This window comes from Bactrocera neohumeralis, chromosome 6 (genome assembly GCF_024586455.1).
Source record: "Bactrocera neohumeralis isolate Rockhampton chromosome 6, APGP_CSIRO_Bneo_wtdbg2-racon-allhic-juicebox.fasta_v2, whole genome shotgun sequence".
Taxonomy (NCBI): Eukaryota; Metazoa; Arthropoda; class Insecta; order Diptera; family Tephritidae; genus Bactrocera; species Bactrocera neohumeralis.
This window is the reverse complement of record NC_065923.1, coordinates 21,796,949-21,817,700: the sequence shown is the minus strand read 5'-3', so window position 1 is coordinate 21,817,700 and position 20,752 is coordinate 21,796,949. Positions and strand designations below refer to the sequence as shown.

At 38.2% G+C, this 20,752-nt stretch overlaps 3 protein-coding genes across 4 annotated transcripts in view; 1 reads left to right on the top strand and 2 right to left on the bottom strand.

The window, feature by feature from the left end:
• The window catches only part of LOC126763609 (trafficking protein particle complex subunit 11), a 46,228-nt gene that overhangs the window by 22,453 nt on the left and 3,023 nt on the right, over nucleotides 1–20,752 (top strand). For both annotated transcript variants that reach the window (XM_050481270.1, XM_050481269.1), the window contains exon 13: nucleotides 20,170–20,690. In XM_050481270.1, coding sequence (XP_050337227.1) covers nucleotides 20,170–20,690 — 521 coding nt within the window. The remainder of the gene's footprint in view (nucleotides 1–20,169; nucleotides 20,691–20,752) is intronic.
• LOC126763614 (trypsin alpha-3-like) lies at nucleotides 5,790–6,727 on the bottom strand. Its single transcript, XM_050481278.1, has one exon. The coding sequence runs from the start codon at nucleotides 6,698–6,700 to the stop codon at nucleotides 5,936–5,938; it is 765 nt and encodes a 254-aa protein (XP_050337235.1). The 5' UTR covers nucleotides 6,701–6,727; the 3' UTR covers nucleotides 5,790–5,935.
• LOC126763615 (trypsin alpha-3-like) lies at nucleotides 10,134–11,062 on the bottom strand. The gene has a single exon (XM_050481279.1). It carries the CDS (start codon nucleotides 11,060–11,062, stop codon nucleotides 10,304–10,306), a length of 759 nt encoding a protein of 252 aa, XP_050337236.1. The 3' UTR covers nucleotides 10,134–10,303.

Sequence of the window (20,752 nt, the reverse complement as noted above, 5' to 3'; positions counted from 1 at the left end):
GCTGCTTAACAAAGTTCCAACGCACAAAATTGTTGAAACACAAATGTGAGACGGTGCTTTTGAGTTATGAATCCATTTGAATTATGGCCTTTGTAGCTTCCATTTGGTAACGGATTGTAGGACAGTATAGTTTAATCGGTATTAAATATGCAATCGTGAGAACATTTGTCAAGAATATGAGGCAAACGGTTAGAGATGAAAGCTTCTGGACTTGTTGCGTTATTTTCGCCAGTTTCTCCGTAATTCTTGGATAAAGAAGAGCTTTTCGCCATGGCACCAACGCTGCGACCAACTACGGTCTGGCACATAATCTTTATTTAATTTTAATGCAAATTCATGTGCTTTAGAAAGCAACACAGGTCCGCTAACAATTCCATTTTGAGAACGAATTTGCGTAAACCAGGACAATAGGGTTCCCGTTTCTTATTGGGATTTGTTATGGCGCGGATCTTGCTCTCATTGATTTTAATACGCGATATATGTAGTACTAATACTTAGTTGTACTTAGCAGCAATGATTTTTTGATCTTTGGTAGTTTTTAAATCATTTAAAACTGCAATTTTTTATTTGGCTGTTAGAACACGAAGCGACATTGCAACGGGTGTATTACGAAATCATATGTTTGACAATCGATAAATCGATAGGATAAATTCAGTGTTTCAGTGTGCTTAAGGTGTTAGGTGGGTTTGAAAATTTCAAAAAATCAATTTTTTTTAGTATTTTATTAAGTTCTACAACACCTCTAGAATATTGTCCTAAATTTTCAAGTTGATCCGAGTAATAGTTTCGGCGATACAGCCTTAAGAAGTTGTACGTTCGAGGCTAGCTGGGCTAAGTATGCCGTCTTTAAACGCGTTTTTCTCGAAACTGTGCGAACTGTTTTTAAAGTCGACGGACCTGATTTCTCGAAAAGTTATGAACCGATGTAGTTCGAATTGTGCACACATCTTTAAAATGTGTCTAGTTATTGAACGAGAGTTTTTATACTCTCGCAACAAAGTTGCTAAGGAGAGTATTATAGTTTTGTTCACATAACGGTTGTTTGTAAGTCCTAATCCGACTAACAAAAAACGTCAGAAACACTAAATTTTACGGAAGAAATGGCAGAAGAAAGCTGCATCCAAACTTTTTTTAAAAATTGAAAATGGGCGTGGCGTCGCCCACTTATGGACCAAAAACCATATCTCGGGAACTACTCTACCGATTTCAATGAAATTTGGCATATAATATTTTCTTAACACCCTGATGACATGTACGAAATATGGGTGAAATCGGTTAATAACCACGCCTTCTTCCAATATAACGCTGTTTTGAATTCCATCTGATGCCTTCTCTGTATAATATATACATTAGGAACCAATGATGAAAGCGGAATAAAACTTTACACAAATACGGTTTTTTAAAAATATGTAAATGACGGATAATGAAATCTCGATTATCACTTTATCATGCGAGAGTATAAAATGTTCGGTGACACCCGAACTTAGCCCTTCCTTACTTGTTTTTATTGCATTACAACTTATTTTTTTTTAACCAATAAATGGGGAAAATTTTACCAAAAAAATAGATTTTTTGTTTAAAGTCTGAGAAAAAATTAAAATTTTAATATTTTTTTATTTCCTTCGTTCAAAAACGAGATTTATGTATGTATGTACTTACGGAATATGTTTAGTTTTTTAATTTTAGATGAACCAATAAAAAGTTATGCTGTCCACAGCGAGAGCACTTTTTGTATGAGACACCCAGGGTGATGAGGTCTCAACGTCTGAAGTTTCAACATTATTATATCTAAAGTTCAGAAGACATTGCTCAAATATGTACCTTTGATATGCTATATATATTAAAAAAATCCTAAAAATATATTTTTGTTTGTACCTCTGAAACCCACCTAACCCCTTAAAAGTATTAAAATTTGTGAGTAACGATTTAATTTTGCTGAAATTTTTTTTGCATAAATGCGATATTTGCCTATAAACGATTTGTTTTCAAAAAACCAATATCATATAATAAAACCACGTATAATGCGTTAAAATATGAAAATTTTGTATATAACCTAAAGTAGAGTACAAGCGTTTCGTCATATAACCGATATCTACTGTATGAGGAAAACGAGCGTTGCCACATCTCAAACACCAAATGTAAAGACCAGAGATATTAAATTTTACCACCAAGATGGTATGAGTGCGCTTTATGCGAGCTAGTGCGAAAATTGGCTGATAGGTGTGGCACTGCCACCTTTTTAGTGAAATCCCATATCTTGGGACCCGATTTCGACAAAATTTAGAACATTCTTCTTACATTCTTATGTCACGAAATCGGACAGCAACCACGCCTACTTCCCATATAGCTAAATTTTAAATTCCACTTGATTCGTTCTGTTTCCAGTACACAAATCAAGAAGCAATCAATATAACGGGATAAAATTTTGCACGAATAATGTCTTTAGTGTGTCACACCTTATAACCCAAAATTGTTTAAATCCAATAAAAACTGTTCAAATATTAATAAATCAAATATTTAGACTCCAATACCTATTGACTTTTGATTGAAAATGTCCGTCAATGTGTGATATATTATATATAACTGAAATTAAGTGATAATCCTTCTCTTATAATGATATGCCTGTATGTCAAAAATGGGTTTAATCGGACCAATACTTCCCTTAGCCCCCATATATTTAATATAAAGATTTTCAAACTTCGGGGTGACTTTGTGCCACATATGTATATCGGCCAATATGTGAGTTATCCCAATGAAAATAGGAGAGCGTGTTTTATTCATAACAGTGTATGTTTGTGGATAAAAATAGATAAATTCGGGCGACAACTTGGCCCAGCCCCTATATAACTAACAACAAGATTTTCGAACATCCGACTAACTTACTCTGATAAAAAAATTGATTTCTGAGGGCAAAACTTATGTCGAAGTCCAAAATATTATTGGTTGCTCGTCCACAATGGTACATAACGCTATCAGGCACCAACCAAGGAAGAAGCCAGTAATGTCAGCGAGAGAAATCGATTCTTGTGTCAAAAGATGCCTTTAATGTATGTAGCTGCAAGTATTGAAACTGTACGCCGACGTTTGCGCGATCACGACATGAGTGCTCACAGTCCAAGAAAAGTGCCGTTATTGTCTAAAATGCATGTTGAAAAAATACTACTATTCGCCAAAGACCCTTTAAATTGGTCTTCGACAAAATGACGGACCATTTTATGGTCAGACGAATCGAAGATTGTTAAGTATGGCGGAATCACATCAATACGTAAGACGGACCACCCAATACCGTATATCAGCCGAAGTATAGTATACAACAAAATCGGTAAAACATGGAAAGGCGAGATTCATGGTTTCGGAATGCCTTTCTTGGCCTTTCCGATTCATTGAATTAAGGAAAACATGACTGATGATTCGTATGTCGAAATACTCCTCAAAACCATGTGTCATAGGCAAGTGAAAAAATGCAGCTTGTTTGGATGTTCCAGCACAACAACAAGCACAGAAGTAATGTTACTAAAAGGTGGTTTGAGGAAAGGAATGTTAAGGTAATGGAATGGCCGCTAAAGTCCCCATATATCAACCCCATGGAAAATTTGTGGACTGATGTCAAGGCGGCAATAGCCAGATGTAAGCCGACATCAACCACCCAGCTGTGGGAGGCTGTGAAGAACGCATGCCAGTCTATTTCCAACAAAAGATGCCAAAAACTTGTTGACTCAAAGCCACGACGCTGTGCTGCAATACTAAAAAATAAAAATTACGCAACTCAATACTAAGTAATTTCAATAAAAAAAAACAATATTCAATTTGAAAAAGAAATAAAAAAATAATATTTTACTTTCGGGTTTAATATGTTACAACACCAAGTTTTTGACCGTCAAACTTCCTCATAAGTTTTACTGATATATTTATAATTCATTGAAATGAGTTTTTTTTTGTTTTACTTACTGTTCAGGCTTTTATGGTATGAAATATATATTTTTTATAAAGGCATTACCGCATACTTTTTAATAGTTCCGCTTTTACGTTTGCGCACCACTGAGAATTTAACCGCAGCTGTATAAGTACATACATATATGTATGTATATATACTCGTATAACACACATACATTTATTTAGTTTTTGCACTCTCAAATTGTGATCTCAGTCTCAACTGCCGTTAGAGCAAAATTATAGAATATTTTTTTACAAAATTAACTTCTAGGCAATTAACTTCATGCGCTCCCGAGATGAAACCTTTTTATACAATACTTTTAGTCATAATCGTACCTCGCAAACAAAATGAGCACTTTGACTTCGCAATTGGAGCCCTTGATACCCTGTTCTAATGTGAACCGTATTCCAGAGAGGGCGTACCACACAAATAATCAGAAGGGGCAAGGTTTGGGCCATAGGGCGATTGAGGCACAACTTCACAGCTGTTGTTTTTCAAATAGTTTACATCCGGTTTTAAAACATACGAGGTGCTTTCCAAAGTAAACAGGACTTTTTGAATCTAGCGCCCCCTGGTGGCGCCATCTATATGTCGACTGGTGCGTTAGAATCTGCTACCTTTATCGTTTGTCCAGTGAGAATTTCATAACATGTCATTAATTAGAAGTGAAGTTATTGCGTTCTAAGTGTCGGTATGTTTGTGCTATCGGTGCGAAAATGAGCTTCGAACAAAGAACCAACATTAAATTTTGTTTTAAAATTGGTAAAACTTTTACCGAAACGTTTCAATTGATGAAACAAGTTTATGACGATGATTGCCTATCCCGTAGCAGAGTGCACAAGTGGTTTCAAAATTTTCAAAGTGGTCGAAAGGGGCCGTGAGGACATAAATGACGATGAACATGTGGGCCAATCAAAATCCGTGATCACCGGAATTTCCATCGAAACTTTGCGTGAATTCATCAAAAATCAGCCGAAATCATTGAAATTCATGGAAATGGATTTGAACATCTCCAAAACATCGATTTATCGCATTTTGACCTAAAATTTGCGCTTACGAAAGGTGTGTGCACGGTTTGTTCCGCACAAATTGACTGACGACCAAAAATTGCTCAGAATCCAATATTCGAAGGTTCGATTGTGACCGATTATTTGACCAATAATCACATTTTAACCATAAACCTCTCCCCGTATTCACCTGATATAGCACCGTGCGACTTCTTCTTTTTTGGCAAAATACATTTGCCCATGAAAGGAAAGCGTTATGCAGACGTAAAGGCCATTCAAAAGGCTTGCACTGTCATACTGGCGGCCATACCGGCCAACGGGCTAAAACACTCGTTCGACATGCTTTTGTGCAAAAAGCTGTATTAAACCAGAAGGAGACTATTTTGAACAAAATAAATTGATTTTGCTGAAAAAAAAACATTTGTTCTGTTTTTTTTTTTTTAAAGTCCTGTTTACTTTGGAACGCACCTTGTAAAGCGGAGAGTGGTCACGACTCGCGCCTAGTCGCAAATTACGGGTGTTTTTCGGCAATCACTCGCTTCGATTTGAAGAACTGTTGTCGATAGCGTTCTCCATTAATGAAACTCACAGGATAAGAACACTCGATTCACCAGTATCATTTCATTTCTGAAGCTTTAAATTGCCGTATAAACCTCATTATGCTCAATAAATAATGATCATATAGTATATTGGCTGATATATCGGCTAAAGCCAACCCAATAAATTGACATCTTCATAATCAGTTGCTTGTTTGCCACATTTCCTTTGTTAGGAGTAAGGCTTACCTGATTTCGTTTCCGGCATACGAAACCATTTATAATACATTCATATGTACAATATATACAAAATTTAGATTATATACATATAATTATTTTATAATTTCAATAAATAACTACATTTAAATAATTACAATATCTTTAATCTTAATAGTATTAAGTCACGCAAAGATAACAGTACTTATTACAATCACATACAATTTTGCTCCATTTCCTGCTTACGGATATTTTTTAAGTGCCTTTTCAATGAAACTATACACCTTGCTAATGTCTGTGTAAACGCCCGGATATTTGACACGACCACAACCCATACCCCACGAAACAATGCCAGCCTGTTTACCATTGCATATCATCGGACCGCCAGAATCACCCGAACACGAATCCTTTTTGCCCGGTTCCGAAGCGCACATCATATATTGTGTAATAGCGCCGGTACCGCGATATTTGCGCTGACAAACTGCCCGACTCACGACAGGCACTTGGATCTCTTGCAATTGTCGTGAGACGACGCCATTTTCTTTGGTGTAACCATGACCAATAACCAGGCAACTCGTACCGGCAGCCACCGCGCTTTTATCCAATGGTATTACCGATAAACTAGCACTCGGTATGGCAGAGGAGAGTATCAACACCGCTACATCATAATTTAGTGTCGCCGCATTGTATGTTTTTGAAACCAGCGCGTTCTTGATCGTTCTCACCACTCCAGTGTCGCCCAAATTAATGGTGTCCGCGTGTACGCGCAGCGCCTTCACACTGCCGCCCTTGACACAGTGCGCTGCCGTGAGTACAGCATTGTTCCGCACCAACGAACCGCCGCACTTGAACTCTCCCCGATAGTGCAGACGCACATAATATGGATATTTTTTTTGTGTCACCGCACTCCCGCCAACAATACGCTCGGATACTTGTTGCCCATAAATATGGCCAAATGCAAAATATAATATTAATTGCAAAACTAATTGTCGACTGAATTGACACATAGCATGTCACTGTCCCAACTGAGTATGTTCCCGTGTGCGCCTAGGGTTTTTATAGATACATATACACATCTATATACACCTGTGGAGTTTATCGAAATCGGCGTTTCGCATTTGTGAGTTTATCGCTGTGTTCCAGCTCAATTTTTCAGTTCGTGACTCTTTATTTTGTGCAAACTTTATAAAAGCTTATATTGAATAATTTCGATACCCATAAGCATATCAGTTATCAGAACTACATATATATGTATATATGTCAGGTGTTGAAGTCCCTATCGTCTATCGTTTATCATTTATTTACACTCTCAATTGTGATCTCAGTCTCAACTGCCATCAAAGCAAAATTATACAGATTTTTTTTTTAACAAAATGAGCCTGCGTTCCCTATATGAACCTTTTTTGTACAATACTTCAAGTCATAATCGTACCTCGCCAACAAAATGAGCACTTTGCCTTCGCTGTGATAATCGCTTTAAGTTTCCTAATAAAAGCGATTATGTTCAAGAAGTTTTTTTTTTTAACCGTAAGGTTTAAGGGATCGTCCCCCACTGGGCTACCAACTAAACCACTCCCCCCCTTCTAACATGGCTTTTTCCCTTGCCCTCAGATCGCATTACTTGAGGCAAGTGAAAGAAGTTCGTCATACTTGTATTTTTATATTGACAAGAGAATAACGATGGTAAAAGTTGTGCCGCCAGATGGCGCAGTAGACAAGTTGTTCTCAAAAATAGTTTTATACTCGTAAAAAGGGTAAACTTTTGAGACCGAATAAACACAAGAATACAAGCCAATCACAAGCCCGACTCACAGTAAATAATTCCTATTGACTAACGGATCCGTTAAGATTTCATAAATATTGGAAAAACTTCCATTTTTGAATCCATTTCGCTAAAAGTCAAAACTTATTACAATAATAGGAGAGAAATAAATACAAACTAGTTCTCTTGGAATCCGTTCGAAGTAGATGAAATATTTTTATTATTATAACGGGTGTTTTTGGGGGTATGGAACTTTTTCGCTTTGCCAAAGCGTAATACACAGAAATGTCAAACAAATGCTTTTATTTTCACAACTAGCTGGCTGATAAATACAAAACCTGCAAAAGCAAAATGAAAATTTGGAAAAAACGATGTTTGTCAACGTGGTGTCCTTTTAGCTCGTTACCCTGGACCCAGCGATGGTCTATTTTCTTCAGCACTTCTATAGAATACTAAACAATAGTAAATTTCTCTTCCGAGATGCTCTTTAAAACAACTTGTCTCACCCTGTGTGCTTTGGTTTGCAAATTTGAATATGAAACTGTATCAAGCAGTAGAATAACTATTATTTGCTGAATTAAAAAAATTTGCATGTATACATAAATGTAAGTATATATGCACATATACATATGTATATGTACGCATATGGGATTTTTGCATTTGATTGATCAAAGCAATTAAAAAACTCATTAAATAATTTGTAAACATTGCATATTATTTCAGACTACAAAGGTTTGCTGGAACAATACGCAATATTTCATAACATTAAAAATATATATAGAATGTAAGTGTAGTTCTTGAACAACAACAAACAAGAAAACATTTACAAATAACTATCAGGTCAACGAGGATTGTTAAGAGCATGTGAATTTAAACGATCTGGGCTATAAGATTGAGTGAGGCAAAACTTCCCAGCTGCTGTTTTCCAAATAGTTTTCAACCGGCTTTGCAACATTAAGCTGAGGCTGTTCATGATGGAAAATTATTGTCTTGTGCCTAGTTGCCAATTCCGGGCGTTTGAATTGTTTTCGAAAATCTTTTTCAGTAATGGCTTCACCCGGTTTTAGAAGCTCATAATACAGCACGCCCTTCCGATACCACCAAATACAGCTCATTTACTTGTCGTCAGGCATATTCAGCTTTGCCGTTGATTTGGTTGGTTGACCAGGTTTTACATATGATTTGTTACGTTTACATATAGGGTTGTCGTAATGGCTCCTTTTTTCATCGCCAGCTACAAACCGACACAAAAGATTTATTTTCTAAAATCGCTAAATCACCACTTGTTAAGGGTGTATTCTGGTTTAGAAATTCGAAAAAATCGATTTTCTTTGCATATTTTTATAGTATAGTATAACCCTTCAAGAAAATGCCCCTAAAGGCTAAGAGGATTTTTCGAAATTCAAATTATTTTCCGAGTTACAGCTCATTTTGTGACGCGCCGACAAAACCGTTTCGCAGCCTTTCTCAAACTTTAAACTCGTTTTTCTCATAACTACTTTTCTAGAAACGGTGTGCACGATATCACAAGTTCTACTCAACCGATTCACATGAAATTTTACACAGAGCTTCCTTATACCTTTTTATTTTTAAAAATTCCGAACCACAAACAAACAGTGAAGAACGAAACTTATTTTTTCAAACCTCCACCATTTTGTAAAAAACTTTTTTTTTTTCAAAAACGTTTAGTAGTGCGATAACCACACTTTTACTCTTCACGGATTTCGCATAAATTTTCATTTTAGGTCACGGAAAGGATTTATATCCTGCACACCAGGACAAGCCATTGTTTCATCAGTCTCTACTTCGCCGACCTGCAGTTTTTTTTTAATTTAATTTTTTTTCTTATATTATTTATGTTTTGTATTCCTAGAATATCACTAAAAAGCATGTAAAAAATGGATAATCAAAATAATTTTTGATTTTTTTTTATCGCGCCAAAAAAATACCTAAAATTCGGATACCTCCTTAATCATGCAAACCACTTTTGTCACGTCCGCTTTGGTAAAGCGTGTTTGCAATAAATTTCCACCAAAATACGATCGGCTGAGGTTTTCTTTGCGGTTTATGAGTTGCCGAAACAAAATTTTTCGTCACTTATTTACGTACTAGCTAAGTCAGCAATTTACCACATCATTCATATGTATACAATATATGTATATAGATGATGAATCGTAGATTTACTCGTTTGCGCTTGAAAGTAAAGATCAGTTAACATGGTTGTTTCAAGATCAGCCGATTCGAACAAGAGTTGTTCGCGCACGAAGCACTTCCAAGTAAATGCGTGCCTGTTTTTTGCTGCAACTGGATATACCTCAACCTTGCCACTAGAACAACTCAGATAAATTCTGAGTGATACACGACCATCTGTTTGACAGTTGTCTTTCATGAAATCAAGAAAACCAAGCGCCGCAGACGGTTCGCTCTTCACCACGCAATGCTAACTCTCACTAATCGACTGAAACAACTGCACTTTTGTGTACTCAAAACATCAACTTGATGAGTCATCCGGCGAATAATCTTGACTTCGGACTGGGAATGACTACCGTAAAAAATATTTTTATTCCCGTAAAAAATAAGCCAACGTTTTTCGACATCTGAAGCGGCGTTTTATGCCTTCAGAACGCATGTTTTGGAAAACAAATTATAGCTTTTGCAGTTAAAATAAATTCGACAAATTATTACGACAAACCGGTCAGATAAAATTTATTACTATTGCAAAGTGGTATGTCTGTTTTCTTTTATTTTACATTTGTATTATGATATATGCATTTTTCATAGATGAAGTAACTCGTTAGTGAATCACTCCAAATACTCGATAATTTGATACTTAAAAAACTATTGAAATTCACTTAAACCGCTCAAGCGTTCTTTCGATAAAAGTATAAACCCTGCTGATATCGGTATAAACGCCTGGAAATCTGGAATCCGCACATTCAACACCCCAGGATACAATACCAGCTAGCTGTCCCTTACACACCATTGGTCCACCGGAATCACCTGCACATGAATCTTTTCCCAACTCCCATGCACACAGCATATACCGCGTAATATGTGCAACACCTGCATATCTACGTTGGCAAGCGGTACGACTCAGCACCGGTATCCAAACTTCTTGTAATTGTATCGGATTAAATTCACTTTCCTTTGTGCTACCATGACCAATGACCACACATTTCGTGCCAGCAGTCACTGGTGTCTTTTGCAATTGAATTGCTGTGAAACTAGAATTTGGTACGGCAGAGGCGAGTATTAACACTGCAACATCGTAGTTCGAGGTGCGTTCATTGTATAAATTCGAAATCACCACTTTTTTAACTTTTCTCACAATTCCTACATCTCTTAAACTAATGGTGTCCGCGTGTATACGCAATTGGTTTACGTTAGCGTCGCTGACACAGTGAGCTGCTGTGACCACCGCATTATTCCTCACCAACGATCCACCACATAGGAATAAATCTTGGTAATTCACACGCACAAAATAGGTGTATTTCTTCTCTGTAACCGAGGTGCCACCCACAATTCTCTCGCCAATGCCTGTGCAAGGCATGTGGTGCCATGAAAGATATATCACTAGCTGGAAAATTAGCTTTAGTTTGAAACCCATAGCGTAGTCTTTTGAAACTGAGTACATTCGCAGCCGAGTATTATGTATTTATTGAAGTCAAGCCTAAACTCGTTTTTCCGCACGAAAGAAAGTTATTTAAATTTATTTTGACAAGTTTTAACATTCTACATTATATCTGCTTTTAATTATCTCATAAATGTTTTAAGTATTGGTTAGTGACTTCAAACTCATTAGTTCGTAGTACTGAAAGTCCCGAGCAATATCGTTGATAACAGTGCAAAAGTCGTTAAAAATTGCACGTCATAATAGATTGTCAAAAAAGTCTTGCGGTATTTTCGCTAGTTGGCGCTGACAGCGCGTAGTTCGAGTTTTATTCGTCGCATCGGGTCATGCTATAGTACCTTTTTGGAAAGCTCATTTCACGCGCTAACACGTGTTTGATTGATTATCGTTTCTTTTAAGTCGTTCGTGAGTTATAGCGTCGCAAACATGGAGCAAAATAAAGAGAAAATACGGCATATTTTACAGTACTACTACGATAAATGCAAAAATGCAACTCAAGCCGCCAATAAAATTTGTGCAGTTTATGGACCCGATACAGTTTCCATTTCCACCGCACAACGATGGTTTCAACGTTTTCATTCTGGTGTAGAGGTGGTCGGAGATGCGCCACGCTCCGGAAGGCCTGTTGTCGAAAATTGCGATAAAATCGCTGAATTGGTCGAAAGAGACCGGCATAGTAGCAGCCGTAGCATCGGTCAAGAGCTGGCCATGAGTCATCAAAAATTCATTTCAATTTCAATAAAAAAAAATTCAATAAAAATACCGCAAGACTTTTTTGACAACCCATTATATTCTATAACTCGTCCCGTTCGTTCGTGCATTCATCTAAACCTGGAATTCTCATCGTGTTTAAGCGAACTTGTGTTTAGTGGAAGTCCCTAATTTTCTTCCTTCATATTTGTTCTACCATATATAACATACTCACAAGCTTAAACTACGGGATTGAAATGTCTTGCTGGTATTACTTTCTCTAGTATTACGTATGTAAAAATTGCTCATTATTTCAGATCACGTTTCCCTCGTATGCAATTAGTTTTATTATGTTAAAAAAATTTAGAGAAAGTTATGAAACTAACGAGCAATTAAACATTAATTAACAAGCACGTCATTTGTACTGTGGAATATTTCGATATTTGTCAATGTATTTATATTTGGCTAAATAAATCTTTTACAACTAGAATTCCGATATGAATGTTCTTAATCTCATACAATGTAGGTAAGGTAATCTCTTCCCAGCGCATGAAGGACTTAAGTAGCAAATATCACTGGCTCTTCTTCCAAAAGTGTTAAGTTCACTAGGCAGTTCAAGGTTACCGTCAGCAGTAAGGCTGAGAGGAACGATTGCTCTCTCGGGCTACTGCTTAGGGATAATACAATCAAGTGGTACACGAACGGCTCGAAAACGTTGGAGGGAATTTGCGCAGGAGTCGCAGGACCTCGTACCGAACTCTCCATACTTATGGATACTTTTTCGAGTATATTCCAAGCAGAGGCCTTTGCTATAAGTCGATGCGTAGAGATAAACAATAGTTGCATTGTATCGCAACGGGCGTATAGTTATACTCAGCGACAGGCAACCTGTACTTAAAGCGATCTATGTCTACGAGATCACATCGCTATTAGTGCAGGAGTGAATAGAAAAGCTGATCAGCCGATCAGATTGTAACCAAGTGCACCTTATCTGGGTGCGTGGTCACAAAGGTATAGCCAGGAATGAACTGAACCCGCTCCACAGCATCCACCAACATGGTAGGACCCAAACCTTTCATTGCGATTGGTCCCAATACCAAGGGACTCCGCAAGGATGAAGGAGTGGGTAGGATGAGGTATTGACAACAACTCTGAGGCATATGCCATGCCAAGTTGCTAATGGGTGGTTAAACCTTAAAAGGTTTAAAAATGTAATCAACCTTCCATGGGATAAACTCAGACTACATATCGCCTTCTACACTGGCCACTGTAAACTCAAAGGCACTTATTATATAACATGGGCCTAGCTTCTTATAAGAATTGCCGGTTCTGCGACATGAAGCCTGAAACTCCATAACACCTGCTAATTGACTGCACAGAAGTCTGTTGGCGCAGGATAAAGGCTCGTGATTCCATGTTTCCAAATAGGTATCACATCGCCACAATAGCATCTAGTAGTTTATTGGAATTCATTAATATGCTGAGGCTTGGGGAGTCGTTGTGACATAGGAGAGGACACAAAGGCCTTAGGTCGCGGTGCAATCCTCATTTATTTATCTAATCTAATGCCAAAGGCCAAAGAAGCGCTGTCAAAAGAGATTTTTTGAAGCTTTGCAACTAGAAAAAGGGAACTAAACTTTTTTTTAAATACATATATGTAGGTTGTCTTTTATATTTCGGGATTAGAGAACAAAAACATCGATTCATCGAAAATTGTTTAATTGTTTTTCAAAATATTATCTATTAAGAGCTATATTTTTGCATTCGCATTTGAACCAATTGTCGAAGCACTTTTATCACTCTCATTAAGGTATCTCCAAAAGATGCGTTCTGAACGCATCAACCGCATCTTAAGGTGTCGAAAAACGTTATGAACAGGAATAAAAAGAAGTCATTCGGTGCCAAGTCATTACTATATGGAGGATGACTCATCGGATCGTTGTTTTGAGTGCTCAAAAATGCAGTTGATTCAGGCGATGTATGAGAGCTCGCATTGCATGGGGAAGAGCGAACCGTCTGCGGCGCTTGGTTTTCTTGATTTCTTCAAAAACAACTGGCAAGAATATAGTTGTATACAACTCAGAATTGACTGCTCTCTATTAATCTAGTGGTATGGTTGTGATGTATTCAGTTTTTCCTAAAAAAAAACGCCAACAATTTACTTGGAAATGCTTCGTGCGTGAACAGCTTTTTTGAATTCGGCTCATTTTGAAACACCCATACAGTCAAATGCTGTTTGCTATCCGGCTCTCACGTGTAAATTCACGTTGTCATAGACGTGTTTCGAAGCACCATTATTGTATTCTTTTAACATTTCTACCTGCCAAACAACACACGTCTTTTTAATCAATTGACAAATTGTATGTGTTCCAACGAGAGAAATGTCTTCTACAATCAAATGATCTTGTAATATTGAATACACTATGCTAGTCCCACTAATGCCTATAGTTGTCTAAATCTCATGATGGCGATCTTGCAATATCACATTGCGCACAGCATCAAAATTTTTGGAACAACAACTTATTTTGAAGAAATTCGTCTTGAAGTGATTTACAACTTCGAAAAATTCAACATACCATCGATAAACGCTGCTCTTTGATGAAGCTTCATCGCCCAAAATTTAATTAAGTTCATCGATGCACTGTTGCTGAGATAATCTACGTCGAAAATTTAAAAAAATAGTCGCAGAAAAATGTTCGCGATTGAATATTTTAAGTTACTATAATCAGCACAAACATCGCTCGTACGACAAAACATTTTGAGTATGTATCACAACAAAAGAAATGTCGTGTCAGTTGTGAATTGGCAGTTTGTAATTGGACTACTTTTAGGCGTTTGTTGATGTATTTTGCTTCTATTCACCACAACAAAGCGAACGTGTAGTGGATCTGTAACTATATTCGTGTCAAAATATGAACATTTATTTAGAAAAACATCTACAATAGTTTTGTGCAAAGTATTGCCCATCTGAACCTATAACATTTTCCCAACTTTCTGGGAATATATGGGTTCCAACCCAAAATAAATGCGCCGGTTTGACGGCTAAAAATAAAATCAACCAATTTTTGTTACCGTATTCCAGTAAGGGATTTCCGCAGCAGCCGGTATAAATGACACTCCAAAGCGACAATAACTTGAGTAAGACAAAACTTCCCAGCCCCTGTTTTCCAAATAGTTTTTAACCATTCTTGCAAAATGAAGCAGAGCATTACCATGATGGAATATTATTGGCTCGCTTCAATTTGTTGAGTTGTCGATAGCGTTCCTCATCAATGGTTGCGCCTGGTTTTCGACGCTCATAAGATAGCACGCACTTCTGATCCAAGCAAATACTGAGCATTACCTTATCGTCATGACTATTCGGCTTACCGTTGATTTGGCTGTTTGGCCAGCTTTCACATTTGATTTTTTGCGTTTAGTGTTGTCCTAATGGATCCATTTTCATCACTACTCACAATCTGCTATTCCTTTCCTTGCTTTTGGAAGTATCTTCCACCTTTTAAACGTTTTGAAATGGCTGCTTGAGTGACTCCCAAAGATTCTGCAAGCGCTTTTGTATTTGGCAGCAACCTTCATCGAATATTGCTTCCAGATGTTCATCTTCAAATTTTTTTTTGTCCGTCCAGAACGTTCTTCGTCGCCAAACCAAAATCACCAATTTTAAATCGTGCAAACCACATTTGGCACGTTTGCTCAGATAGAGCATGCTCACCATAGACTTCTTCATATTAAAAGAATGAAAAAAACTATCCGCTAAAACACATTTCAAACAACTATTGCCGCTTATTGGAACGAGTCTCTTGACACTCCGTTCGAAAGATCCAAAAGAATTCAGAATCATTTCTGCTTCCAACCTCCGAAGTTTTACTTCCAAAAATATGTCATTTTTATTGTTCTTCTCTAGTGTTCCAAATAATTAAATTCATGTGACTTACTTATGGCCGAGTAAATAGAAGACCAGAGCAAGATAAAACCATATTATCTCATATTGTTTTAAGAACGATCTATTAAAGAATTTGATTAAAAGAGCACCCTTACTCAAAACACAGGAGCATCAGAGATTGGACCTGTTTCAAACAAAATATGTGAGAGAACGTTTTCAAAATCACAATATAAATGAAAGAGCGTGATCTTCAACTCAGTCGATGATACACACGTTCGTTTCGTCACTGTTTAAATGGTAGCCAATTTTTGTAATACATATTCCAAATACATTTTCGAAACTTCTTCATATATAGTAATTTGTTAAAAATAAAAAAATCGCCAATCTACTATATTAGTTCAGTCTCATTTTATTTGTATTAAAGTAAATATGATTATTTTGGTGCAATATAAGTAATAGAGATATTATTATATTTATTATTATACTATAAACCCAACCTATGCTAACTTAAATTTAACGCATTATTATTGACAAATTCGTATTGCCTCCTAACAGTGTTTGTACAGTATATTCATTATCCACTTCTTAACCACATTTAATCTCACATAAACGCCCGGCGAATCGGCGCGACCGCATTCACGCCCTTTACCCCACGACACAACACCGACAAGACGACCGCGCGCCACTGCAGGCCCACCAGAATCTGCCAAACATGCATCTTTTTCACCCGGCACCGATGCACAGAACATCGTATCGGTGACATTGCGATAATCATCATAGAATGCTTTACATTGCGCCTGCTCTAAAACACGAAGACGCACCGTGTGCATATGATTCGGTGGTAGGACAGCATGCTCACGCGTGAGACCCCAACCGGAAACCGTAACATATTCGCCTTGTGCGAGCGCAAAGTCACCAATTGCAATCGGTTTGATATTCACACCTTGTAGTTTAGTATGCAGACGCATAATGGCCACATCATGCTCGAATGTGCGATTATTATACTCGGGCGGCACGAAAACTCGTTCAACTGTACGCCAATTTTCTACATCAGACAGCCGAGTATTTCCACCGCGCACAACAAATTCATTCGGCGAATTGTGGCCGATGCAATGCGCTGCTGTTAAAACACAACGTGACGTCACCAGCGAGCCACCACAATGGAAATAGCGATTCAAACGTATATTCACCAAATGTGGCACTTGTTCGATTCGTGCCAGCTCACCGCCGATAATGCGTCGTTCACGTTGTACTTCGCTAGTTGTCGGATACGCCAAGATCCTTTGAATGAGCAATAACAAGAGTACCGTGGGCGAGAGTATCATTTTGTTGCGCTTAAAGTACCGCTAAGCTCATTCACAACTGCAACTCAACTAATGTAAAAGTTATACAACAATTCTGTTTTTTATAATGCCTAACAATTGAATAAATATTTGCCGCCAAGGTCAATTTGCGTAGGCCTTGTAATTCAAGTTCCAAAATAAATATTTCCCAACGACTTTACAAGGCTTATTGCCAGTTGTCGAGCGCCGAAGTGGAAGTGGATTAGGTAAATATGCTCTCTCAATGTAACAAAAGCAATAAATATAAATAAATAGTGCTTTACAACAAGAATTGAAGATCATGGACGCGGTAGCTTGAAAAGTATAAAAGGTTGACGGGAAAACCAGACTGTTTTCTTTTAGTAAAGTACCATTGAAATAGTTCTGAAAGGCAAAGAGTGAAAGTTGTCTGCCCGATGTCGCATCATAAGACATGCAATTTCGGCATTTTGCTAATTTATCTAGTTCTATACAACTATTTTCCACAAGTTACCGCCACAAATATAACGATCACCGATCAAGTTCCGTCATTAACGAACAACACGATAACCAAGAAGATCATCGGCGGTGATTTCGTAGCGTTACGGGGCGCACCGTTTATGGTGAATCTTCGTCTGGATGATGAATTTATATGCGGTGGCACTTTATTGCGTCAAAATTGTGTGCTTACTGCTGCCCACTGTGTCGTCGGCACGTCTGCCTCTCGCCTCGACATACAAGCCGGTTCAACGCTGCTCTCGAACAATAGCCAAAGGTCCACTGTGCAGTCCATTTTCATACCGCGGCAGTATAGGAAAAAAACGAATAATTTTGACGTAGCTATTTTGCGTTTGGACACATCCTTGACGGGTCAGCGTGTGCAATTGGTGAAACTCAGTAATACCTATGTGAGACCGGGACAGCGTGCACGTGTTTACGGTTGGGGTAGGCGGCGTGAGGATGGTAGGAGTGCTATGGGTTTGCGCGCCGCTGTGGTGCGTGTCATCAGACGTACCAAGTGCAATCGCGAGTATCGGCAAGATGGTGAAGGCGATTTAAGTAGAACAATGTTTTGCGCTTCCTTGCCGGGCATAAATGATTCCTGCGCAGGTGATTCTGGTGGTCCATTAATGTTTCGCGGTCGACAGTATGGCATCGTTTCGTGGGGTACTGGCTGCGGTCGTGCGAACTATCCTGGTGTCTATACGAGCATTAGAGCTGTGCAACCGTGGATTAATCGAATTGTGGCACAACATTGTCAATAGGAATTAATTTTTGGCTATTAAAATATATTTGGTGTTGGTTTAGGAGTCGTATTTTAGAATTATATCATGAAATATGGCAACTATTAAATGTTAAAATAAATTATTTGATAAAACTAAGCAAGTCAGGTTATCGCAAGAGTTGCAGTGAGCTCTTTGCTCCCAGTAGGGCAAGCTTCAATGATTTTGGGGGTTCTAACAGGCCACTGACCTATCGGCGTCCATGCTGTAATGTTAAGTTGGATGCCAGCCGTAGAAGCTGTGCGAGATCAAGACTTAAACACGTGGGAGCTCAGACTTTTATATTTCCCTCCGAGTTGGTGGGAATAGAAATTAACCGCCTAGTCAAGTTTGTACTGGTCAGAAGGCGATTTGCCGACTTATAAGGCCGGATACTGGACTGCATATGCGATCCACATCTTCTTCGTTAAGAATATCTGAAGAAATCATATTAGAGGTAATATGGAGTCAATCGCGAAACAACGAACGCAAGCCAAACAGCTGAGAATGTCAATAGATATTGGCGAAATCTTAGCTTCGCGTTCTGGAAACTTTGATGTCAAAAATGCACCACAGTCTGGAAGACCAATTGTTAAAAATAGGGATAAGGTATTGAACATTGTCGAGTCCGACCATGACGGTAAGCACTGTTTCGATTGCCCAGGAGTTAAAGATAAAAAGAGCTCGATGTATGAGAGTCACGCGAGTAAACGCAAAAAAAATCTAATGGAACAACAATGAACCGGCATAAATAGCGAATAAGCCAGGATTGACTTCAGAAAAGTTTTGGTGTGTGTTTCGTGGAATTAGCAGGGAATTATCCTCTATGAGCTGTTCTTTTAGAGCCAAACTCTTAATTCAGACCTGTTCCGTCAACAATTAGACTATCTCAAAGAAGCAATTGCCCAACACCAGTTGTATGCGACAACGAAAATTACTCGACAAAAGCTTTGGAAGCTATGTTTGCAGGTTCTTCCTGATAGTTTGGACCTAACACCAATTAAATACAACTGTCTTGGGAAAGCGACTGTCCCATTTTATGCTCCCAACACGAAGGTTTTCCATGAGAGTATCCAATATCAAATTACCTTCAAATTGGCCACATATTATCAAACAAAACGGAGTAGATTTGATCTTAATCTGATCATTCTGGTGATCTATTTCGAGTCGATTATCATGGCGCGATAACGGTCGCCATTGAAGGTTACGTTCTCACCGGCATCATTTATGAAAAATATAGACCGATGATTCCACGGGCCCACAAACCACACCAAACCGTTATTTTTCCGAATGAAATGGCAGCTCTTGATTTTCTTCATTTGCCTCGAAAAATTTGGGTCTTCTTGGAACTTTTTAAGAGCCTATAGAGCGGAGCGATGTCGCTTGGGAGGATCGACTGGTTTCAGTTCATGCACAAGTTAAATTTTGCACGCTTTCAATTTAAAATCTCGACATAAAATGCGCCAAGTCGTTCCATACGTCAGTCCGAGTTGCTGCGAAAGGCGACGAATCGATTCTCCTCGGTATTCGTATGCACCAGATACGGCGGTTATATTTTCTTCACTGCGTGCTGGACGTGGTTTATTCGATCCAAGATGTGTGATGGTGTTGCGAATAGTACGCTACGCCGATTACGTTGACCATAAGTTGAGCGAAGTTCGCGAAACACATTCTTTACAGAACGTGAATTTTCGTAATAAAGTTGAACGATTTGTAACGTAACGTTGTTCAGACGTAAATCTTTTGTGATCTATCAAAAAAGGCTATTAAAAAAACGATCTCTACTTGGATCACCCGTTAACTATGCTAAATGAAACTCTCAATTAAATGTAAAAATAATTAATTTTTTTAAATAAGTCTAATACTATTGATTAAACTAAACTATTCGCTCTTCAATCAATGAATTAATTATCACATTTTCCCTCTCTCTCTCTCCTTCTTTACCAGTATTTCTTACCACAGATCTATCGCCCGGTCGCCAAAAATTGCATTCGCACATACAAATCGACACTGGCGAATTGTCCATGCAAAGTTCGAATTCAGTGCTTTACTATGTCTTCAGTTTGGTAGAGACACCAATAGCGCTACAGCAAAAGACATCCTACGTCATTGACATACAACGTCCAAAGACAGCGGCCACCATGACACAGATCGATAGTGGCACAACCAGCAGCGTGGAAAATTCGCCCGAAAACGTACGCAATTTCATTCCTCCGGTGGATGTGCAGTCGCTTACCGTCTCAACACCTGTCCAGATTGAGTTCCTCGACGAGAGTCGACTACGTAAAACGCGTGAAGACACAATCAACATCAAATGTGAGCTCGACTTTCGGTTCTCAGCGCGTTTCTACACGCTTAGCAAGCGACCGCTAACAAAGGTATACCGTGGTGAAAATTTCTTACTACGCGCCAATATCGAAGTGCGGGCACCGGTCGATATTGACATACTCGAAACGTACTTCATTTGTGTAAGTGTTGTGAATGCATTTTTAACGTTCTATTAAAATGGTATATACAATTTTTCTATATT